This window comes from Musca autumnalis, unplaced genomic scaffold, assembly GCF_047663935.1.
Source record: "Musca autumnalis isolate F117 unplaced genomic scaffold, ASM4766393v1 scaffold_2, whole genome shotgun sequence".
Classification (NCBI taxonomy): Eukaryota; Metazoa; Arthropoda; class Insecta; order Diptera; family Muscidae; genus Musca; species Musca autumnalis.
Genome location: NW_027411755.1, coordinates 240,627,237 through 240,653,577, shown reverse-complemented (window position 1 = coordinate 240,653,577; position 26,341 = coordinate 240,627,237). Strand labels below are relative to the sequence as shown.

Below are 26,341 nucleotides of genomic sequence, written 5' to 3'. Positions count from 1 at the left end.
ATCGAATATCGGGAGGTACCGTTCCATGGGGGCTATATGAAGGCGTGAACCTATACCAACAAATTTCAGGTGGAAAGTTTTATACACCCAACGATAACTAAATACCACATTGCAGCCATTTTGGTAGGATAATGAAGCTAAAACCTTAAAAATACCGAAAATCAGGAGGTATCGTTATATGGGGGGCTATATCAAAACGTGGACCGATATATCCCATTTTCAATACCAACCTTCCTGCAAGCAATAAAAACTTCTGTACCAAAAATTGACTCTCTATCTTTAAAATTGCGAGCTGTATCTTGATTTCAACAGACAGACGGACATGGTCAAATCGACATAGAATTTTATGCTAATCAATAATATATATATACTTTATAGGGTCTCCGACGAATATTTCGATGTGTTACAAACGGAATGACAAATTTAATTATACCCTCCATATGGTGGAGGGTATAAAAAAATTCTTCCGTCGTACCCCTAGGACAATCTTTTGCAAAAATGTCAAAACGATCCGAGAGCTGGTCTTAAAATGCACTTTTGCGAAAATATTTAAAATTTCGTGTTGGAGGGGGTGGGTACCCGCGAAGTTGACGATAAGCTCCATATTTAAACGAAATCTATGTCGGGTAGAAATATTGTGATGTGCAAAGCTTGGAACAAATCGATTACACTTCCCTCGAGAGTTATTTGCAGGAATGTTTTACACCCCCAACGGAGACTAAATATCAAATTTTCTGTGGGATAATGCGGCTATATTGGCTACTTTATATTACACTGAAGAAGTTAAAACAATACTTCCGACGTCTATAGGTTCTTGAGTTTTTGGCCCAATTTCTGAAGCTGTATGGACATGACCCCGAAAAAAATTGTACCGTCGTAACTAGGGCCGCATAAACAAAATGTTGCCAACAATATGGCTGAAATACTCAGAAAATCTCGAAACAAGTGTCGTTTAGGGGCACCTCTGGGATCGGTCCGAAATTTTTACCATAGGTAGCCCGTGGGACCCTGATTCCAACGATATATAATTTTCCCGGGGTAAGTCCATACTTCCCGAGATATGGGTCTTGACATTTCGGAAATTTCGTACTTTAACACCTATAGGTTGTTTATGGGCAACTCTCGGATCGAGCTGAAATTTTTTACCATAGGTAGCCCTTTGGACCCTGAACACAATGATATATAATTTTCCGGGGGGAAGTCCATACTTCTCGAGATATGGGTCCTGACATTTCGGAGATTTCGTACTTGTAACACCTTTAGGTTGTTTATGGGCACCTCTCGGATCGGGCTGAAGTTTTTACCATAGTTAGCCCTTGGGACGCTGAGCACAATGATACATAGTTTCCGGGGAGAAAGTCCATACTTCCCGAGATATGGGTCTTGACATTTCGGAAATTTCGTACTTGTAACACCTTTATGTTGTTTATGGGCACCTCAGGGATCGGGCTGAAATTTTTACCATAGTTAGCCCTTGGGACGCTGAACACAATGATATATAGTTTCCGGGGAGGAAGTCCATACTTCCCGAGATATGGGTCTTGACATTTCGGAGATTTCGTACTTGTAACACCTTTAGGTTGTTTATGGGCACCTCTCGGATCGGGCTGAAATTTTTACAGTGGATAGATTTTCTAATAATAATTTATTAAGTTATTATTGGGCTACGCGATCAAAACTCTCTTTTAAATTGAAAGTGTTCTTAAGTAGCCGTCCTTCGGTCGGGGATTTAAGACTTTCTCCTATGGACAGGGACAAAAGTGGGCTACGCGATCAAAACTCTCTTCTAAATTAAAAGTGTCCTCTTCTAAATTAAAAGCCGGCCTTCGGTCGGGGATTTAAGACTTCCTCCTATGGACAGGGTCAAAAGTGAGCTACGCGATCAAAACTCTCTTTTAAATTGAAAGTGTTCTTAAGTAGCCGATCTTCGGCCGGGGATTTAAGACTTTCTCCTATGGACAGGGACAAAAGTGGGCTACGCGATCAAAACTCTTTTCTAAATTGAAAGTGTCCTTAAGTAGCCGTCCTTCGGCCGGGGATTTAAGACTTCCTCCTATGGACAGGGACAAAAGTGGGCTATGCGATCAAAACTCTCTTTTAAGTTGAAAGTGTTCTTAAGTAGCCGTCCTTCGGCCGGGGATTTAAGACTTTCTCCTATGGACAATGACAAAATTTGGCTACGCAAACAAAACTTTCTTGTAAATTTAAAGTTTCCTAAGTAGCCGGCTTTAAATAGGAATTTAATACATTCTCCTATAAGCAGGTGTAAAAATAGGCCGCGTGCATAAAAGTACTGTCCATAAGCTTTAAAACGATGTCCATATTGCCCACGTGAGAATTGTAAAATGTCAAGACCCATATCTCGGGAAGGATGGATTTCCCCCCGGAAAATTATATATCGTTGTATTCAGGATGCCAAGGGCTATCTACTGTAAAAATTTCAGCCCGATCCGAGAGGTGCTCATAAACGACCTAAAGGTGTGAAAGTACGAAATTTCCGAAATGTCAAGACCCATATCTCGGGAAGTATGGACTTCCCCCCGGAAAATTATATATCGTTGTATTCAGGATGCCAACGGCTATCTACTGTGAAAGGTTTCAGCCCGATCCGAGAGGTGTCCATAAACAACCCAAAGGTGTAAAGGTACGAAATTTCCGAAATGTCAAGACCCATATCTCGGGAAGTAAGGACTTCCCCCGGAAAATTATATAACGTTGTATTCAGGACGCCAAGGGCTATCTACAGCCCGATCCGAGAGGTGCCCCTAAACGACATTTAAGCCCACCACTGTGACACTTTAATCTAGCTAAGTTCTGTAGTATATCCAAGTTATTAGATACATTGTTAACTTTATATAAAGAATTTTACTTCAAATGTTTCTAAGCTTTAATACATTCTATTTAGATACTGGGATATACCACTACGCAAAGCGCATATGTTTCGCAACTCCAAAAAAACGTTTTTCCCCAATTCGATACATTCCATTATATTGTAGAATCCCAAGTGCTCAACGGACTAATGTTTATACTAAATGTCCCACATAAACTAAAAGAAATTATTCTTGCCTTCATACATCAATGGAAGGAAATTGAAACAGAGGCCTCCTTTTCTCACGTACAATATCCCCATACATAAAACAAGGAAAGCAGAAGGCGGAAAAATAGTGAACCTTTATTATTGAGGGGAGTGGGAGGGTGAGTATAACAATTATAAATTCAACATATTTCACAAGGATTTGTCTTTTGTTTCGGTGTTAGTGGCGTTGCCCAATTGTATTGGAAGGTGAAAAAAATTGAGAGAAAAGTTGTTGTATTCTAAGGTATTGTAGTCTTTTCAATTTTCAGAAATAAAGTAAAATGACAAGCAAGAAAAACGTATCTAATGAAAAGTATTGCATTTTATAATTGCCAAGTGAGGCGGTGGAAGTAGGAGGGATGTGTGTGCGAGCAAGTTTATGAATTTTAAATACACCATTCCTTTCTTGACTCTTCTAGACTCATTGCTACAAAAGCAACAACAGCAACATAAAATCGGTATTTTTTGGGGCACATTCTTTTTGCTCCTTTTTATAGCTAAAGTCGTCGTCGTCTTTCTCATTTCGTTTATACACAACATTTGAAGGACTAAATAACACAGCATCGCAAGCTGTAAGATGAAAATAATTTTTGGTATTCTAAGAGTAACTAGTAAAAAAAACACATAAACACGCCAAGCCGACATTAAATGAGCAGGCGTTTTAAAAACCTGTAAAATAAGATGAGAGAGTAGAGCAAAAACACAGAGTACAGGAGTAGTATTACATAGAGATGTATCCACATTATTTTGTTTTAAGACATAAATACAAGTCTATTTTTTGTTGTTGGTATTAATAGATATCAATTGATTTTTCTCCATATTCGTCTTGTTGAGAAAAAGGAGGATACAAAAACAGGGGCAAATAAAGTTTTTATATCCTGTATACCAAAAGTAGCAAGAAAAAGGGTTACATTAAATTGTGGGGGTTAATTTTGGTTGTGCATTACGTGTGCAAAATAAGTCAATATGTTGCATGTTGATGGTAGCGGCCAGGGCTAATCATATCTTGTGTGTTGCATTTCTTTATTAAAGTGGAATTTCTCTAAGGGGTAGTTTACACTATATGTAAATGTCATATGACATGAAATTTTCCATCATTATATAGTCGCTAATATGTGCAATATGGGGGTTTTTCCTTACTCCATTTACTTTGTGCGTCCACACTAGCAAAATTGTAATAAAATTACGTCTCCATATTGCCTGCGTGGGTAGATATGGAATGTTTTTATTTCGTGTCATATCGTCGGTGTCATGCTTAAGTGTTCCATACGCCATTTGCCTGATTCGAGAAAAACTCAAGTTAATGTTTAAGGCCATACAGGATAAAAATGGTGCAATAATCCAATGCTTTGAGAGCTGAGTTCTACTTAACTAAACTCATAGAATATTTCAGTAGTTTATTTTAGTCAGATATCTGTGATAGTCTAGAAGTTATGGCAAGTTTTTATAATTGCAAAAAGTTGCTGAATTGTTCCATGGAATCTTTTTTTCATGTTTTTGGCAGTTTGTGTCACATGGAACACGTTTTGTCACATTTCAACCAAAACACTTTTTATCAATCGTGTTCCACCTCCCTTATATGAAGTGCTACTGTGGACTTTAAAAATCAGGGGCCTAATTACGTGATTCGACATCGAGTTGTTTCGACCCGAGTACTCAAAGTTGGTATGACAACATTCGTTATCGAGTAAAATTATCGAGAAATTGAGCATAAATTTGCGAGTAATTTCTCGTAGCCAAATGGCCTATCGTAAACAAACAAAATGAAAGATTTCTTATTGTATTTGTGTTTAAAATGTAATAAATTGTTGTTTATTGACGGTTTATAGAGGAAAAATGATATTAGTAAATAATTGTGAGCATTTTTTACACAAAATAAGAGAAATTGGGAAAAGTCCTTTTCAGTCGTTTTAAGAAATTGTGATAAAATTATAATTAAAATAAATACATATGCATGCTATCATTAACCAAAAATTAGTGTTTGCAGTCGTTAAAATATAAGTTGAAAAATAAGCATTTCTGCAAAACAAAAAATTATTTAACATTAATAGGCTTTATTTTATAGGTGAACAACTTTTAATAAACTGCATTTTAAATAGTTCATCCCCCGTTGTTTACCAAAGGAAATACTCTCTCAGAGAGGCTAATGCAAAACACCCACCAAATTCTCTCATTTATTTTGAGAGAGAATTATTAAGGTAGATGTATTAGCAATCTGTAACAAGAATGACAAAACAATTTTGCAAACATTACTAATTTTCATATTTTCTTAGCACAACTTCATTCCGAAATTATTATTCAATGTATTGTTAAAAAAATTCCACAAATATTTACATTTTTTCATTCATAATTTTGTTTTTTGTTTTTGATTTGAAATAAACACATTTTTTGACGTCTACCTTCATAACTTTCCCCAAAGAACACATAGTTCGATTACCGGTTACTCTCGAAACATTCGATCAGTGATTTCGATCGAGTCTTATCATGCCGTTTTTTTCTCGTGTCGAAAACTTATTCACGAGTAAATTCTCGATCGAATCGAATCACATAATTAGGCCCCAGGACTTTAAATGAAACATTTATTTTCTCATATAAATACAATAAGGACCATTATTACAGGTTTATTAAAGAATTTATTTAAGGGATTTCCCCCACTTATCACTATTTTTTGTGGTAAAAATTTCGATCGGACAAAACGGATGTATATTTTGCATTTCTAAGGTAACATAAAACATTTAAACGCGATTTTCTTATAATACCATTTTTGTAGTCGGTTAGCCTTCAAGTCGAATGGACGTTTTTGCGTATATTTTTGTGGACTTACATCAAAATTTTGTCTTTAAACTATGGATTTTTTGTTTAAACGATTCATACATTCTCGTTTTCATATGACAATACAATATTCAACAATATTTGGATTTAGAAACTATTATTCTTCAGTTTTTAAACCAAGTCCTTTAAAACAATTTGTTCCATACGCCACACTTTTCCGTAACTTGGCAAAAATGGGCAATTTTTTGTTCCAAACGCCATCATTTTTTGTGCGGAACAATTCGTTTTTGTACCTTTTTGTTCCATACGCCAAACGACATTGATATGGAACTAAAATGTTCAAAGTTGTTTTGTTCCACACGCCAGACTTTATGGATATGGAACAAAACGACAAGACTTTTTGGGTCACAAAGCGGATATGGAACATACTGGCATCTGAATATCTAAGAAACTATAAGAGATAGAGAAAAACCGACCAAAAAATCTGAAAGAGCATGGTTCAAAACCTTGTAAGGTACCTTTATCTCAAAATGTCAATAATGGCGTATGGAACACTTAAGCATGACACCGACGATATGACATTGATAGATAGTGTAAACTACCTCTAACTGATACCAACATCTTAAGATACATATTAATTTACTGACGCCTAAGGCTAATGTGAAGATTTTTCAGATAGTTATAGGAGAAGGGCATTTTAAAAAGACACTAATGCCCTGTTTCACTAAGACGTTTCGAATTTGTAATTCGTTCGAACTACTACCAAACATCTGTTTTTTGAAAAAACATTTGAATTGTTTTTATTTTCAATCAAACAAACATTTCCCACAACAACAGGAGGTTGGTAGTAATTCGAGCGAATTTGAATTCGAATCGTCTTAGAGAAACATACCATAAATCTTGTTTGACAGATCTTTCATCTGGCTGCAATATTTTGCCGGTTTGTAAATGGACTGTAATCCTTATCAATGTTTTATAGATTTTAAATCCATAAACACATAAATTATATTAAAAATTAATGTGTTTAATATATTATATGTTTTAATATATTATATAATATAAATAATTTATGTTTATATGTAAATGAATTAAAATATTAACAAATATCATGCCATTAATAAAGCAAAATGAGGTTAGGTTTCAATTGGAGTTAATTAAAAAAAAAATTGTTGCAGTATATTTTGATGGAGTTGGAGATGGAATATAAAATGTTGATTGCAATAAAGAAAAATCGAATCGAAATAAAATTCGGATGACTAAAACGTAAAGAACGAAATAGCACAGGACCGACAAATGTTAGGTGGAAAGTTTTTTTACCCCCAAGGAAGACTTAATATCAAATTTTAGCCATTTCGGAGGGATATTGAGGGCACAACCTTCAAAATACCATAAATCTGGAGGTACCGTTCTATGGACCTATGACGACACATTTCAGGTGGACAGTTTTATACCCACAACAAAGACAAAATGCCAAATTGCAGTCATTTCGGTGGGATATTGATGCCACAACCTTCAAAATACCGAAAATCGGGAGGTACCACTCTATGGGGTCTATACGAAGACGTGGACCTATACCGATAAATGTCATGTGGAAAGTTTTATACCCCAAACGTCGACTCAATACCAAATTTCAGCCATTTCGGAGGGATATTGAGGGCAAAACCTTCAAAATACCAAAAATCCCGAGGTACCGATATATGGGGGCTATATGAAGGCGTGGACCTATACCATTTCGGAGGGATATTGATGGCACAACCTTCAAAATACCAGAAATCCGGAGGTACCGTTCTATGGGGGCTATATAAAGGCGTGGACCTATACCGCTAAATTTCAGGTGGAAAGTTGTATACCCACAACGAAGACAATATATCAAATTGCAGTCATTTCGGTGGGATATTGAGGCCACAACCTTCAAAATATCGAAAATCGGGAGGTACCATTCCATGGGGTATATATGAAGACGTTTACTTATACCGATAAATTTCAGGTGGAAAGTTTTATACCCCCAACGAAGACTTAATACCAAATTTCAGCCATTTCGGAGGGACATTGAGGGCAAAACCTTCAAAATACCAAAAATCCGGAGGTACCGTTCTATGGGGGCTATATGAAGGCGTGGACCTATACCATTTCGGAGGGATATTGATGGCACAACCTTCAAAAAACCAGAAATCCGTAGGTACCGTTCTATGGGGGCTATATGAAGGCGTGGACCTATACCGAAAATTTTCAGGTGGAATGTTTTATACCCACAACGAAGACTTAATACCAAATGTCAACCATTTCGGCGGGATATTTAGGCCACAATTTTCAAAATACCGAAAATCGGGCGGTACCATTCTATGGGGTCTATATGAAGACGTGGACCTATATCGATAAATTTCAGGTGGAAAGTTTTATACCCCCATCGAAGACTTAATACCAAATTTCAGCCATTTCGGAGAGATATTGTGGGCACAACCTTCAAAATACCAGAAATCCGTAGGTACCGTTCTATGGGGTCTATATGAAGACGTGGACCTATACCGATAAATTTCAGGTGGAAAGTTTTATACCCCCAACGAAGACTAAATGCCAAATTTCAATCAATTCGGTGGGATATTGAGGCCACAACCTTCAAAATACCGAAAATCGGGAGGTACCATTCTCTGGGGGCTATATGAAGAGGTGGACCTGTGCCGACAAATTTTAGGTGGAATGTTTTACACCCCAACGAAGACTAAATGCCAGTTTTCAGTCATTTCGGTGGGATATTGAGACTACAACTTCCAAAATATCGAATATCGGTAGGTACCATTCTATGCGGGCTATAGGAAGACGTGGACCTATGCGGACAGATTTCAGTTGAAAAGTTGCATACCCCTAACGAAGACTTAATATCAAATTTCAGCCATTTCGGTGGGATATGTAGACCACAGATCCTTGAATATATTTTTGCATATGGTTTTGCATATGCTCATTTTATGCAGATATGTAAAAATATGCAAAAATTTCGGTGCCTAATTCGTTTTATTTGGTAATAAAACTAGTTTCTGTCTAATCAGATTTTCTCTACGACCATCCTAACCATATATGCATTTGTATAGGATTCCGCTGTCTAGACATAATATACCTGTTATATGTTAGGCTAAAGAAGGTATATACACTTTGATACAACCAAAATTGTGCCTCATCGAAATCATAATTTAAGACGCCGAGTATGTTGTATGAGTAACTCTCGAACGAATCAACAGATATTGGTTCAAATGTTGGGTATCGTAATATTTTGTTCAATTTAAGTTCGGTCAAATCCCTCCGGTACCTCCACCACAAAAGTTGAAAAATGTTCGCTAAAATAGTGCGCATGACCAACTATCGAAGGGATTACCCGAATTGGTCACAACTTGGCATATGATAATATTATTTCCAGCCATAGATCAGGATTGAATATGGACAAAATCGGTTCTTGTACCTCCCACACAAAATTAAAAAAAATACAGTCTAAAAACTCCTATCGGATCATTTTGTAACAAGTTCTATTGCAACGCCGCAATTTTATTCGGAATAATAGCCCAAAACATCTCTCGGATCGACGACAGGGGGGATAGCTTTCATCAATGAGAAATCTCCAAGAGGCTAAATATGCTGCTGATCCTTTAGACCTCCGTGAACCAAAAATGGATCGAGGTAGTTTCCTTAAACAATTAATTACTATGAATAAGAAACACAAGTTTCGGCGGCAAGCTTTGGAGAGAGCACAAAGCGAATGTGATCCGACTGTCTTAGGTGAGGATGCCTTGACACCTACAGTTGTACCTTTAATAGAAAAAATAAGAGGACTCGACAATTTCTAAGGAATGCGATTTAGCCAGAACTCGTTAAAATCGGTCTACGGCGGGGACGAACCACATGGGACCGTTAAAACTATCGAAGATAGTCTAGAGAGACCAGTTGGAAATGCTTGTATCTTATCTTATCCAAAATGACGGTAAGCTGGACACCACGGTGATGCCGACCAAGTCTACTAGGGAGGATGATGATCCGGCTGTCTTAAGTGAGGATGCCTTGGCACCTACAGTTGTACCTTTAATGGAAAAAAGAAGAGGACTCGACAATTTCTAAGAAATGCGATTTAGCCAGAACACGTTAAAATCGGTCTACGGCGGGGATGAACCACTTGAGACCCTTAAAACTATCGAAGATAGTCTAGAGAGACCAGTTGCCAATGCTTGTACTGGACGAACAGAGTCGGATATGTTACACAATCTGACCCGAAATGACGATAAACTGGACACTACGATGATACCGACCAAGTCTACTAGGGAGGATGATAATCCTGCTGTCATAGGTGAGGATGCCTTGGCACCTACAGTTGTACCTTTAATGGAAAAAATAAGAGGACTCGACAATTTCTAAGGAATGAGATTTAGCCAGAACACGTTAAAATCGGTCTACGGCGGGGACGAACCACATGGGACCCTTAAAACTATCGAAGATAGTCCAGAGAGACTAGTTGGAAATGCTTGTACCGTGAGTTGGACACCACGGTGATGCCGACCAAGTCTATTAGGGAGGGTGAGAATGGCATTAACGAAGAGAGTATGGACCTTAACGCTCAACCGGCTAAAAAGTTCGATTCCGACTGGTCCTATAACGGCACATGACGATAATAGGCTTCAAAGGCAGAATGTCACTTAGTCAATGGCCGACGATGTAGAATCCAAGGAGACTCCAGCAACGGTCAATGACTCTAAGGACGGAGAAGATTCAGATATGAAACACTATAAACGTGCTGTCACGTCAGAATTAAGCTGAGGTTCATAAGAAAATTCAAATGAATTTATCCTCATGCGAGACTGTAGAAGGCTAATAGGCTCACTCCTAAACCAAACGACATCCTTAAGGTGGTCATTTAGATAAGGGGTCTGTCTCAAAGCCCGATTCAACCTGGAAAAGAAAAGGAGAAGGGGAAGGACATAGGGTTTATGGGACCCCAACTACTTGTAAGTTTTATACTTTAAGCCTTTTTACATTCGCCATACAAATCGTCTCTGAGTACGACACCTCTTATAGAGAATTTAAACACAGCCAAAAATACGCTGAAATTATAATAGCAATTGTCTGAGGGGCTTGACCCTGCGTTTACACATGACAGGATAGTTGAGTTCATGTATTGATTATAAAAAACCCAAAACTTGCCTATGTGACATAGGCGTCCAGACAACTGCAAAAACAGTTGTAAAATTATGAATGAAAATCGTCGATTTCTTTTTGTTTTCTTTCACTTATTTTGTTTATGTTCATGTCCTTTAGTTTCCAACACATTTTAATTAATATCTCACTTATTTTTACAACAAATTTCAAAAAAATTTTAACCCGACTGTCTGTAAAAAAAAAAAAAATGATGGACTGCTGGGACACAGCCGACAAATGTATGTATGTGTTAGTAAATCAGAGTTGTATTTGCAGACAGTCTGTCTTGTGTAAACGCCTTGTAAGCATTGCCGAAAATGTGATGCTGTCTTGCTGAAGTCTAGACATTCTGAGTGCAAAGCCTACAAGTTTAAAGCCTTTAAAGACGGTAGCCTTGGGGCCCTAATTATAACGATATATTTTTTTTTGTGGGCAAGACATGATATAATAGTCCGAAAGTTCTAAAATGACTACGGTTACCAACTAAGATGGCTGGTGGTGGACATCGCTGATCTAAGACAGTGAAGTGACTGACATTGGTTCAATTTTTGCACATCTATCTCCCTGAGGAAACTGCCAAATATTTGCTTAATGCAGTTTAAGGGCTGTTCGAGGATCCGTGAGAAATTTTTACCGAAAGTAGATGTTGTGGTCCTGTTTACAACGACATGTTTATCGTGGGAAAGTCCATGTTTCCTAACATGATCCGAAATCCTAAATACCTACTGTGAATGGCTCGAAAGTGCCCCCAGCCATTTCAGTTGTTCTTCAAACTTACAATGTGCCTGTTGATCTAAAGTACTTCTTTCTGTACGACTATAAAATATCAATTAACTTCTGGTCTTCTATACGAGCCGTCTATCAGTAGTTCATCTGTAACTTCCTTACATTTATGACAATACATACATATGTACATATATTGAATATTTCACTTCTGTTTGTATACAAATACTGTCCATCAGGTTCAGGTTTAAATTCCAAATATTCCCTTTAATGATTTTTCTTCATTGCAATCCAAGATTTTGTGCAAGGGTACTGGATTAATGTACGGCGGGGAAAAATAAACTTTAAAATATTTTCGATTGGTAGTTAAATGCGTGTGATGTAAGTTGTTGGAATGTGAATTCTTAAAACTAATAAAAAATGCGCTAAACAAACAACAAATGCAAAGTGAAGATGGGATAAAGCGAAATTAATTTGAAAAAGAAAGCAAAAAAATAGAAAATTTTTTGGAACGAAAATTTACATTATTCATACTAACCAAGTACATGGCCAGTTTATTGATATCCAAATTAGCCAATTGACTGACATCCGTGGTGTTGAGTATGCTCAGCATTAGACTGATATCGGCGGCAGTTGGCATGGGTGTTGAGGTTAAGGCAGCTATGGCGGCCGAAGCAACACTATTGCCCTGTTGCTGCTGTTGTTGTTGCAAACTTTGTTGCTGTTGTTGTTGTTGCTGCTGCTGATGTTGCTGCAATGCCGCCTGTTGCTGTTGTTGCAAAGACTGCTGCTGCTGTTGTTGTTGCTGTTGATGTTGTTGCATTACTGATTGCTGTTGCAATTGTTGTTGTAATGTTACATTTTGAGCAGCGGCAGCAGCAGCATTTTGTGCTGCCTGTTGTGCAGCTGCAGCTGAAGTACTTGGTCCTTGTGACAATGTACTATTATTTCCTTGTATCAAAGATTGTAGGCTACGATTGCCCGGATGATCTTGGGGTGTTGTTACTCCACCACCTCCCATATTTGTTCCTGTTGCAACGGGTCCTCCTGTTGTTGATCCACCAGCTGCAGCAGCAGCATTTTGCATTTGCAATTGTATCGATTGTAATGTCGGTGTTGTTGGCACCGACAAGGGTGGCGTTGATGAAACCAATGCCTGTAGCTGTTTTATTTATGGAGGGGGAAAGTATATGGTGTAAGAATTTTTTTCCATTGTGTGTTTTTGTTGGTATCCATTATATGATGTTGATGGTTATGGTATGTGTTTGGGTGTGTGTGTGATTGGGGGGTTTTGATGAGAGGACAGGGTTTATGTGTTGAAATTTTGAAAACAGTTTTCTTTTTCGTTGAAAATTTGAATGTAACATGAATTTTGTTATATTTTTTGTTGTGGTAAAGGTAGTAAAGTAGCGGAGCGGATAAAAATAACGACATTTAAAAATAACGACATTTATATATAAGATGTGCTTTGGGGGGGCCTTAAGAAGTTAATTCCCACCAAAAAAGAGAATAATTCCACATACGGCATTGCTGATTATCCTATAAATTCTCAGCTCACTTAGATGGGTACTTTTTAAAAACGTGTTTCTACTGTTTCGCACCAACTATGAGCTCACATCGTTTAGAAACGCTTATAGGTACTACAGAAAGAGGTCAAAAGGTGATAATATGTCGTGGGGTATACCAAAACAAAATTGTTTGACAAGCCATTTCCTTATTTCAATAGTTTCACGACCGATTTTAAATACATACTGAGGTCGGAATGCGGAATTACAAGCTTTGTCAAGGACATTTTCTTTTAAAATAAATCACAAAATACCGATTTAGACCTTATTCAGTTATAAAATGCGGTTAAAACCTTCGAAATGCGTGAAAATGGTGGTAACTTATATGGGGGAAATGCCAAAACATGGATCTAAGTCCATTTCTGTTAGGTAGATTCCCTATCCCCAGAGAGCTGAATACCAATTTAAAGCCGATTTAATTGGAAATTTGTTGCTAAAACCTTCAAAATACGCAAAATAAGAAACTACCGTTATGTGGCACCAGTTCCAAAACCTGAACCGAACTTTTACTTAGTTTGGAAGAATTATTGGGTTGTACAAATGTTGGACCAAATTGGTTGTTACGTTAGAGCGTAATAGTGCCAGACCGACAGGCGAACATGGCTTAATCGACTCCATTATCTGATGAAGCCGGAATCACTGTGTTATTCTGTCTGGTTGTATCGGTACTTTCATTCAATAGATTTATCAGTTCATAGCTTTCTGTCATTGTCCCTTATTGCCCATTAAAGAGAGTTCAATTTTATGTAGAACCGGGAAGGGAAAGCCTGGCCAAGAAGAGCCCAAGTCTTGTCTATCAGAAATGTGGTTCTAGTATCGCCTCCTTATAAAACAATATCATGCTCAGTGCGCCTTTACTAACTTTTGATGAAAACCGTTTACATATGGGAAGATTTCACGGATTCTGCAACAGCAATGTTCATAGATAAGAAAAAAAAAAAAATAAAAACAGAAAAAATCGCCGGAGGGATTTCTAAATAAATCGCGATCAAAATTCACAATTTTAGGGTTTTTTTTAGGTTTTCACGAGTTTGCTTGGAAACCGCAAGTCGTATCGAAATGAGTCTAAAGAAAATGTTGTAGCTGTGAAAATTCTCTACTCTCCCCTTCGGAAGTTGCTGTGCGCACCATTTTAGCGAAATTTTTTGAACTAATTTTAAATTTTGGACAAAATATTGCGATACCCAAAATGTAAATCTAATCGGTTAATCCGTCCGAGAATTATCGAGCGCACCAGTGAAACGGATTTCGTCCAAACATACTTATTTCGCTTAGGCACAATTTTAGCCGTATCAAAGTGTATAAACCGCCTTTAGCCTAAAGGCTGAGGGTATAAAAAGTACCCTGTAATTTGGTTGAAGAGTCATTTGTATGTGTGACGCCATTCGAAGCTCCATAGAATGACACAGAGAGTAATCCACGGGGTCCCATTTTTATTGCGATGCACAAGAAAAATTAGATAATGCCACTTCGTATCTCCTTTCGCATCTATTTCTTTCGCAAGTTTGGTATCATCACACGCTGTGATACAAAAGCGTATGTAAATATCAAAATACCAAACCCAAACGTATAGTAATCTCTATTAAATAAATTAAACAATGCCACTTCGTATCTCCTTTCGCATCTACTATTTATTTCGCAAGTTTGGTATCATCACACGCTGTGATACAAAAGCGTGTGTCAATATCGTGCGTTAAGCGCAACCCTCCAACCCCTAAAATAGATGACGACCCGGCAAATCAAAAGGATCATGATTTTGCCAGGGCTGGTGAAAGCCTATCCAGCTGTTCGAGGAGTTCCCTACTCTGCCTCTAAACTGTCATGAATAGTTCTGAGGGTCCCGTGAAGGTCGTCCCCAGCCACAACTGCCGTAGACCTTCACGGGACCCTCAGAACTATTCATGACAGTTTAGAGAGGCAGAGTAGGGAACTCCTCGACCAGCTGGATAGGCATGTACCGGATGAGCATTGTGAGGACATACTCCCGGAGGAATTGTTACACAATCTGACCCTGACTGATGATGAGCTCCACGGTGATCCCGGCCAAGTCTACACAGGAAGATTGCTGTTGCTCTGGCAAAGGGAGTACGAGCCTTGATACCCAACCGGACGCAAGTCTGATTCCGACTGGTCCTGTGTCGGCACTTGCCGACAATAGGCTTCAAAGGCAGAGGGCAACTGAAACGATGTCCGACGACGGGGAATCTAACGAGACCCCGACAACGGGCAGCGACTCGAAGGTTGCATCTGCACGAGAAGCATCGGATGCGAAGCATTATAAACGTGCTGCATCCTATCTTCTCATAACAGGAGCCACCAGGAACACACCACAGGCTGCTCTGAACGTAGTGCTGAACTTAAAACCACTGAGTGTCAGGCAACTCGCAGTGCCCTACGGCTGCATGAACAGGATCTCTGGCGCGGTTGTGCCTTTGGGCATGGATGTATCCTGAACGAATCAGGTATAAGTGTGAACCAACGCGGGAAACTGAGCGACTATATATCACCAGTCATGAGATTTGACGATATAGACGTGGTTATACCTAGTGGACTGGAACCGCAGTAACACCCCTCTGGACGGTCTGGCTTTTTATACAGACGGTTCCAAGATGGAGGAAGGTACCGGGACTGGCGTCTACTGTGAAAGGCTATCTCTTGAGTACACTTACAGGCTAGACAGCAACTGTAGTGTCTTCCAGGCGGGAATCTTCGCGATTTGGCAGGCAGCGGAATTGATTAAAAGTTTGGATGCAGTAATCTTTGAACCGGTGACTTTCTTTGTGGATAGTCAAGCAGCTCTTAAAGCCATCAAAACCTGCAACATCAAATCCGATATCGTCCTTAAGTTTAGATCAGCCTTGGGAACGCTAACTAACGGCTTTCGGCTATGCTGGGTACCAGGACACCGCGACTATCTGGATAATGAAAGAGCGGATGAATTAGCTAGACGAGGATCGCAGTCTACAGATCTAGCTATCGCTGACTCCATCAGACCACACATTTGTCATTTCTTCCAAAAAATGTAAGCGTTCTCTGACGAAAGAGCCAGTAAATTGTGGCATAATGAACATAGGTGCATTGTGGCAAGATCCATATGGCCGTCTCTGTCAGTCGAAAGAACGAACTCTCTGTTGAACCTGAGTAAAGCTGAAGTTAGAGTAACGACGGGAGTCATCACTGGACACTGCTATATCAGGGCCTTCACCATCAAATGGGATGAGGATGTTACTGACTACTGCAGACTCTGTGAGGATGAGGAGGAGTTGGAGACGATCGAGCACCTCCTGTGTCGTTGTCCAGCCCTGGCTCGTAAACGACATAGGTTAGTAGGTGTTCACTTTCCACCGTGTCTAACTTTCTACTCCACTGTGGAACCTGCTGTGATCTACAACATCATCAAAAATCTGAAGTGGCTGGGACAGCGCAACCTGAACGCGTAAATGATGTTTCTATTATTCTGCCTACCATCAAAATAAAACTTTTTTCCTTCTCTAAAACTATTCCTCCGCTCTTAAACTTTCTTGTAATTTATTGTTCTTTACTTTTTTTTAATAACTTCCTCTTTTTATTTCTTCCCTCGCTTTTCTCTTTCCCACCTCCTCTTTTCTTTACAGCATTTTCCTCTTTTTTCTACTGGATGATCACAATGGACCGGAAGGTCTCCGAGTGATGCAGTCGCAAGTTAGTGACTGCACATCCCCAAACCTAACCTACATGAGGTGATAAAAAATATTCTAGCTATGAGTTGGTGGTACCGTTACATTTGAAGTAACGGTACTTATATGTTATATGTTGATTTTTTGATTAAAAAACTAATTAAAATCGCAAGGAAATTTGTCGACTTTGTATGGACCATATTGTCAAGATTTTTTGAAAATTTTTATTGGTTCTTTTTGCTATCCGATAGTATGAAGACATATGTTTTAAAAAAGACTTGGAAGTAATTGAATTTGCGTTACTGTTTTATAGAGCCACCGGATTTGCTTTGAAACCTTTTTAAGTATATATTTTGTAAAAATTGAAATATAACGTTTTCTATGAGTAAAATATCTCCTTACCAAAAATTGTCTACATGGGTCCACGTTTTGATATAGCCCCCATATAACGGTACCTCCCCTTTTAAGAGTTTAAAGGTTTCTGAACACGTTTTTGAACCAAATTGGCTGAAAATTTACAAAAAGGTTCTATATAGGTCCACGTTTTGATATAGCCTTCATATAACGGTACCGCCTCTTTGAGGTTATAAATTTATAAATATACTAATTGTTTCTAACAATGCAACACAAAAGATCTCTATGTGATAAACATATCCTTCAAATTTCATAGCTCTATCTTCATCCGTTTAGAAACAAGTAAAAAAAGTGTGAGTCGGCTTTGCCGACAGATATATACCCTCAGCCAATGTGAAGCGAAACTTTCACCTCCGGACAGATCAAATGTATTTAGGGTCTCTTCAGAATTTTGTGGCCCTTTTTGGACATTTGAACTTGCCGACAAAAATGTCGATTAGGAATTAACTTCACTAAGACACAAATGTTGAACTTTTTGTGGGGGAGGTTCCGTAAGGAGACGGCGATATGGGCCATTTTAGAAGTTAAACTAAATTTTGATAAAATATCCAAAGATAAAGTATCCAAAGTTTGTACCAAATTAGTTGCCCCATTCAAGTGATATCGTCCTAGCATTTTAGTGACATTTTTAAAATATTGGGGAGATGTACCGAAAGTTGTGGACCGGTATTGCCCATGAAACTAAGTTTGGATATAATATGACGAAGACCAAATGTTGGACCAAAACGGTTGCGGTATTGCCCATCAAACTAAGTTTGGATATAATATTAAAAGCTTTAATCGCAACAAATGAATAAATAAATAAATAAATATGACGAAGACTAAATGTTGGACCAAAAGGGTTGAACAGTTCGAGAGTTATCGTGCTCTCCGACCGCCACATATGGTGCCATATGGGTTTTTTACACCTTTCGGGCTGTTTTCCCAAGAAATATGGACTTGCCCCTGAAAAGACTCTTACCGTCGTAATGGAGGTAGCGAATACAAATCGCTTCAACAAAAATCAAAGTGATTCGAGAGCAGGTCTTAAAGTGAACTTACCCGAAATTTTGTGTGAGAGGTACCAGAAGGAGCAGACAAATATAGTCCATATTCGAACGTGATATATATCTGGTAGATATATTAAGATGTGCAAAGTATTGACCAAATCGGTTACTCCCTTCAATAGTTATCGTGCCCAAAATTTTTTCGAACATTTTTGAAGTTTTGTGGGGGTACCTGAAGGAATTTAAACTATGTTTTGATAAAATATTACGAAGGTCAAATTTTGGACCGAATCGACAGATCCGTTCGAGAGTTATCATGCGCTCCAACCACTACACAAGGTGTCATAGGGGCTTTTTACAACTTTCCGGCCATTTTCCCAGGAAGTATGGACTTGCCCCTGATGAAACTTGTACCGTCGTGTGGGGGAAGTGAATAAAAGTTGTTGCAACAAAAATCAAAACGATTCGAGAGCAGGTCCTAAACTGAACTTATTTGAAATTTTGTGTGGGAGGTACCGGTAAGGAGTGGGCCGATTGAGTCCATATTGGAACCTCATCTAAGTCTGGTAAAAATTTCACGATGTGCAAATTATGGACCAAATTGGTTATTTCCTTCAAGAGTTTTCATGCCCACAAATTTTCCGAACATTTCAGAACTTTTGTGGGGGAGGTACCGGAACGAGTGGACCGATATAACCCATCTTCGAACTTAAACTAAGTTTGGACAAAATATTACGAAAACCAAATTTTGGACCGAATCGGTTCATCCGCTCGAGAGTTATCGTGCGTACCAACCAGCCAGACACACAGACGTAGGGACATTGCTAAATCGACTCCAAATTATATGAAACACATTTCGTTCAAACATACTTGGGGTCTAAAACCATTATTTCGATGAGGCACATTTTGCCCGTATGAAAGTGTATATACCCTTTCTATCACTGTGTGTAATTTTTTGTGTCATGGAAAATTAACCACATTCTGACACCGCAGCGTAATGGAAGACGAAAAGTAAGAAGACACGTGTCTCGGCGTTTTTCCCTGTTACTTCGAATTTCGCGGTTATGGCCCCCAAAGACCTGAGGCCTTGATGTCAAAAAGGACCATTTTGTCAGGCTCATATCTTCTAAACCGCTAAGAATTTTGGTTTACTCCTGGAGGCAAAGTTGTAGCTCTCATCTTAAAGAATAATAATTGTGAAGACATAAAATCCATTCAACCTTATATTCAAAGTCAAAATCGGTAATCTCAGATTTTGGCCTACAGATATCACACCGATCAAAATTGAATCAAACAACCAACTACAAAAATGTACCAACTTTCTAGAACATATGAACATTCTAGGAGCGGCCCTTTAAGCTCAAAATATTATTAGTTTTACTCATTCTTTCCTGGTCAGGTCAGTAAATAACAAACCTTTCTCAAACGTTCGAGAGTGTTGAACAGTTTGTTATTTCCAGACCTGAGCATTAACCATAATTGTTAGTGAATTTTGAACATGAAGGACCGTTCCTAGAATGTTCATATGTCCTAGAAAGTTGTTAGGTACATTTTTGTAGTTGCTTGTATTCTTGAATTTTGAACGGTTCGGTATCTATGGACCAGAATCGGAGAAAAAAGTATAAAAATCGAATATTTTCTAAAGTTTTTTGCTATTTTGACCTTTAAGAACAGTTCGTAGTGGGCTCTGATGTTCCACAAAATTGTATACTGATACATTCGCTACATTTTTGTGGTTGAATGTTTTCTTGAATTTTGATTGGTTTAATTTCTATGGAGCAGAAACCGAAAAAAGAAAATAAAAATTGCATTTGTTTTGCTATTTTGACCTTTAAGAACCATTTCTACAGGGTTCGTATGTTCTAGAAAGTTGTTTATTGAGATCTAAGGTACATTTTTGTAGTTGGTTGTTTGATCCAATTTTGATCAACAAATACATTTCTACTGATGTTGATCACAAAATTCAACATTTTCTACTTATCTGAGAATTAATTTCGCTTCTATTTCAAGTTTCTAAACGCAGAATGACGATACCGCTTTTTGCAGAAAATTTTAACCCATCCGAAAATATTCACAATTACTGGCTGTGGACCAACCAAAAGGACCAAACCTATTACAATTTATGAGCATGCTAACTATTGCACTACTGTGAAGATGAAAGTTCTATATATCTATTCTAACCTACTTGGCGATGGTAAAGATTTTGAAATGTTGACTAAGAGATGGTAAACCTTTGATAACCAATTTTCGATTAGATTGCCATCCATATATTGAATAATATAAGTAAGTATTCCCCACAAATCTACCTAATAAAGATAACAAAACAGTCCATTCAATATGTTTGGACATGCTTAGATCGGAATTGATTACCAGCTTGTACCAAGGAATATTTGACGAAGAGTAACACAGGAGACGACGTGTGAGTCTATCAATAACTTAGGTATCGAAACATATCACAATGGCCGCACGAATTGTTTTTATATCTTATTAACATTTGTTTGACAAATATTATTTTTTTCTTATATTAGACTATTATTTTAAATTGAATACTATTATCTTATTGATGCTACTTGGTATCATTCCATTACACATTACTGCAGCGGCTATACATTATGAAGAACGAACGATACTTTTTGGCTACAATACTACTTTACTACACAAAAAATATAACAAAATGTTTGATTAACTTCTTTAAAAAAAAGGGTTTAAATTTATTGGCCAAGGAAGAAAAGTTCAATCGAATAAGGTTATAAGGAACTAACAGGTATGCAACAAGTATACATATTTTTAAAAAATATAAAAACATGTACATGTTCACCTTTACAGTTTTCATTATATCCCCATTCTATTGTAACCTCAAAATTAAGCCAAAAATTTGCCTTTGAAATGTGAAGATAGTAGTGTACAGAGAGGTGGTGTTAGAAGTGTGAAGTAGTAGGTGGGTGGTTAAATCAAATGATATGATATTGAGGAATTTGCACATTTTATGTTAGAAATAACTAAAGATAAAACATATTAAAAAACAACTAAAAATACAACAATAACCAATTAGAAAACAAAATTACAGCCAAAAATAAATACAAAATTAAATTTTACAAAATTTGGACAAAACAAAACTACAAAGGCCTTTCCTTTTTTTTTTTTTTTTTTTTTTTTTTTTTTGCAACCAATATTTTTTGTTCAAAACAAAAAGATAAACAAAAAATGTGCAATTTTTCGTTACAAAATGGTTGTGAAAGATATAAACATTAAAATCCTATATCTAAGTGGACGACTTACCTTGGCCTTTTGTTGTTGTTTAAGTTCTTCTTTTTTGTAATTCCTTTGATAGGCGGTGATGACACGTCGCAAACGTGTATTTAAATCTTGCATTGAGGGCCATAATGTTGCCGAATTATCATCGACCGGTGCTTGCGTTGGAGGATATGAACCTGTACCACTCTCCTCTTCATCTAAGCCTAAACATGATGGGTTGTTTTGGTTTGTTGTAGTAGTTGTATTAACAGTATCATTTTGCGTTTGCTCATTGTTATTAGTTGAGCTTGTTGATGATGAGGTGGTGGTGGTGGTAGTGGATGATGTAGATGTGGTAGTAGATATATTGGTAGTAGTGGTGGTGGTAGTTGAGGTGATGGTGGTGGTAGTACATGTATTTTTGGCCCCTTTCGTGGCCGAATTTGGAGCAGCTTCCTCGACATCAGCAGTTTCAGTGGTAGACGGTGTGGCAACTGTTGTACTACTGGCAGAAGCAGCGGGAGAATCGGAATCATCACCTGGTCCAGATTCTGATACACTGACATCCATGGAATTGGAATCGTTTGCAGCGGAAGCGGCGGCAGTTGCATCACTGCTATCAGCTGTACCAACCGGCTCTGATGATTTATCATTACTGGTGGTGGTACTGCTACTGGCTGTACTACTACTGCATGCCACTTCAGCTGTTTCAGTTTCCATTTCTTCAATGTCGTGTCCATCTTTGTCTTTTGTATCCGCTTCATTTTTATCCGTAGAATCATCATTAGCCGAGGAGGAAGAAGAAGATGAAGATTTTTCAGCTTCATCTTTTTCTTCCGTTTTCTTTGCGTCTTCTTCTTCTGCGGATATTTTGGAGCGTTTACGTTTTTTATTAGAAACAGTTGTTGTTGTCGTTTCATTTAATGATTTATTTTCCTGCTCCTCGTCACCAGCGACTGCACCACTGTCAGTAGTTTTACCATTTTCATTATCAGCCACTGTAACTGTTGCATCTGCGGTTGCTTTTTTGGCCAATTTTTTATTCTTACCCGAAGAGCTGGGACGTTCGGGTGGATCTAAAGAATCTTTATCTTTGTCGCCCGTTGTCAACTTGGTGGAATCAGAGTCTTTGGTGGCAGTGCCATCATCATCGACTTCTTCATTGTCGGCATCTTGTTTTGAATTGGCATCTTCTTCAGCGCTGCAAGAGTGAATGGATTTGAAATGGGGATTCGAATTAATTTAATTGAAAATCGTTACTAGGGGATACATAGTGTGGTTATGTATTATATGACCTGCATCATCAAGGTTTATTTGAGAAATTTTATATATATTATTCATACGAAACGTTTAACGTGGTGGAATGCTTCAAAGAAAACTATCATAAATCTTTACATTTTCATCCGAAACATTTTCTGTAGGAAAATTTTTTAACCTGAACTTTTCTACAGGAAAAAGTCTTATTCGAAACATCTTCTGTAGGGAAATGTCTTATTCGAAAATGCTTTATCCGGGACATTTTCTAAGGAAAAAAGTTTTATCCGAAACATTTTCTTTAGGAAAATATTTTAAACGAAACATTTTCTTCTGGAAAATTTGTATCCAAAATATTTTCAATAAAAAAGGTTTATCCAAAACATTTCTTATAAGAGAATGTATTATCCGAAACAATTTCTTTAGGGAAATTTTTAATCCAAAATATTTTCTATAGGAAAATATTTATCCGAATCATATTTTACTGGAAAAATGTCTATCCAAAACATTTTCTATTGGAAAATTTTATATCCAAAATATGTTCTATAGGAAAATGTTTTATCCGAACCATTTTCGGTGGGAAAATGTATTATCCGAATAATATTTAATTCGAAACATTTTCTATAGAAAAATGTTTTATCCGAAACATTTTCTATAGGAAAATATTTATCCCATATGTTCTAAGGGAAAATGTTTTATCCGAAACACGTACTATAGGAAAATCTCTTATCCGAATAACTTTCTATAATAAAATTTTTTATCCGAATAATTTTCTATAGGAAATGTGTTTTATCCGTAACATTTTCTGTACGAAAACATGTTATCCGAAACTTTTTCTATGAAAACATGTTGTAACCGAAGCATTTTATATATTAAAATGTTTTATCCAAAACATTTCTTATACGAAAATATTTTATCCAAAATATTTCTTATACGAAAATGTTTTATACGAAACATTTTCTATTGGAAATGTTTTATCCGAAACTTTTTCTATATGGAAATGTTTTATCCCAATCATTTTCTAGGGAAAAAATTTATCCGAAGCATTTTCTGTAGAAAAATATGTTATCTGAAACATTTTTTATAGGCAAATGTTTTATCCGAATCATTTTTCAGAGAAAAATATTTTAACCGAAGCTTTTTCTATAGAAAAATGTTTTATCCGCAACATTTTCTTAAGGAAAAATGTTATCCTTATTATTTTTATAAGAAATTGTTTTATCCGAATCGTTTTCTAGAGAAAGGTATTTTATACGTAGCTTTTTCTATGGGAAAATATGTTATCCGAAACTTTTTTTATAGGAAAATTTTATATCCGAATCATATTTATAGGAAAATTTTTTATCCGAAACATTTTCTACTTGAAAATTTTTTATCCGAAACATTTTTTATATCCGAATTTTTTTCTATAGAAAATTGTCTTATCTGATCTAGGGCAATGTTATGTATATCCGAAACTTTTTCTATGGAGAACTGTCTTATCCGAAACATTTTCTACTTGAAAATATTTTATCCGAAGCATTTTCTATGGGAAATGAAACTGTCTTATCCGAAACATTTTGTATAGCGCAATGTTATATCCATTTTTTTATCCGAAGCAATTTCTATAGGCAAATGTTTTATCCGAATCATTTTCCAGAGAAAAATATTTTATCCGAAGCTTTTTCTATAGAAAAATGTTTTATCCGCAATATTTTCTTAAGGAAAATATGTTATCCGAATTAAGAAATTGTTTTATCCGAATCGGCACCATCGGTCTGCTTGTTCTTTTTCCCCTGCTGTTGGTCTTGAGATGAGAACTGTAAGATTCCTTGTGACCCAAGTTAGCTTGTGAGGTGAACTGGCTACGGCATCTTTCCTGTTCCCAGTCTTAGGGCAACCGGCTGGGGAAGTATGAGTATTGGGTTGTTGACCTGAAGTGGGTCTCTTAGCACTGGGGAGTGGCTCCTCCATTGACCTGTCTCTCTTCACCGCGCTTTTTGGTGGAGATGGATTGGGCTTGGTAGGTGCTCCCCCAGGTGCGGAGACCGTTGTTCGGTCGGACTTCCCAGAACTCTTATGATGCGTCCCCTTTGGCTTGGCTGCCTTCTCCTTTGAGGTTTGTGTGACGGGACATCCCTTTGAAGAGAGCTTTGAGGTCGAAGGAGGCGAATCATTTGATGGTTTTCGGATCATGTCAACATCGCTCGCAGTTTGGCCCTTGGGGGCTGTGGGAGTCGATGTAGGCATTGACCTAACCTCTTCGTTTGCCGTAATAAGAGAAAGCTTGCTGATATCAGGTCTTCCCTTGGGTAAGTGAGGGTGAGATCTTTCGATCTTTCTCACTACCTTGAGGTTAATCTTGATCAGCTTGCATTCCCTCAGCGTTATAGATGAGGCTTCCCTGTCAATGAACTTCCTGAGGAAGTGCATTGCTCTGTGGTACGCCCTCCTCTTTTTGGCCCATTTACTAGCAGAGCTATCTGAGGTGGTGGGAGCTTTTCCGGCCGGTATTTTGGTCGGAGCCCCTTCCTCAACAGCAGCCAGTCCTTGTGAGCCAGCAACATCGGCTGCGGCCGATGGTTGGGTAGCGGTGCATCAGTTGGTCCAGAGGTGGCTACTTCCACTGAGGTTGAGGCCGACCCATCGTAAACTACAGTCGCTGGAATGACTGTGGTGTTCATTTCGTCATCCGATGAGCCGTCCTCCGCTCCAGTAGAATAGCCATTCTGACTAAGACGCATGGCCAACGTCTGCTCCAGTATCTCCAGGAGTTTCCGGCTTTGTTCAGCCAAACTGTCAGTGACAGCTCCCAGAGTGGGTACCTTAGGTCCGTCCCCACCCGACACTACCGTCCCGTCAACCGAATAATTTTTATAGGAAAATTTTTTTATCCCAAACATTTTCTACTTGAAAATTTTTTATCCGAAACATTTTCTACTTGAAAATATTTTATCCGAAACATTTTCTATATCCGAAATTTTTTCTATAGAAAACTGTCTTATCTGAAACATTTCCTATAGGGCAATGTTATGTCCGAAACTTTTTCTATGGAGAACTGTCTTATCCGAAACATTTTCTACTTGAAATATTTTATCCGAAACATTTTCTATGGGAAAATGAGTTATCCAAAAATTTTTCTATACATAGAAAACTGTATTATACGAAACATTTTCAATAGGGCAATGTTATATCCGAATTTTTTTATCCGAAGCAATTTCTATAGGGAAATGTCTTATCCGAATCATTTTCCAGAGAAAAATATTTTATCCGAAGCTTTTTCTATAAAAAATGTTTTATCCGCAAAATTTTCTTAAGGAAAATATGTTATCCGAATTATTTTTATAAGAAATTGTTTTATCCGAATCGTTTTCTAGAGAAAAGTAGTTTATACATAGCTTTTTCAATGGGAAAATATGTTATCCGAAACTTTTTTTATAGGAAAATTTTATATCCGAATCATTTTTATAGGAACAATTTTTATCCGAAACATTTTCTACTAGAAAATTT

At 37.5% G+C, this 26,341-nt stretch overlaps 1 protein-coding gene across 26 annotated transcripts in view; it reads right to left on the bottom strand.

Annotated features, from left to right (window-relative positions):
* The window catches only part of kis (chromodomain helicase DNA binding protein kismet), a 179,941-nt gene that overhangs the window by 61,859 nt on the left and 91,741 nt on the right, over positions 1-26,341 (bottom strand). For 15 of the 26 annotated variants that reach the window (XM_073971143.1, XM_073971142.1, XM_073971156.1 and 12 more), the window contains 2 exons: positions 21,644-22,799; positions 12,267-12,905 (listed from right to left, as the gene is read on the bottom strand). In XM_073971143.1, the coding sequence (XP_073827244.1) occupies positions 12,267-12,905; positions 21,644-22,799 (1,795 nt within the window). The remainder of the gene's footprint in view (positions 1-12,266; positions 12,906-21,643; positions 22,800-26,341) is intronic. The other 11 variants (XM_073971160.1, XM_073971168.1, XM_073971163.1 and 8 more) reach the window with 5 other exon arrangements.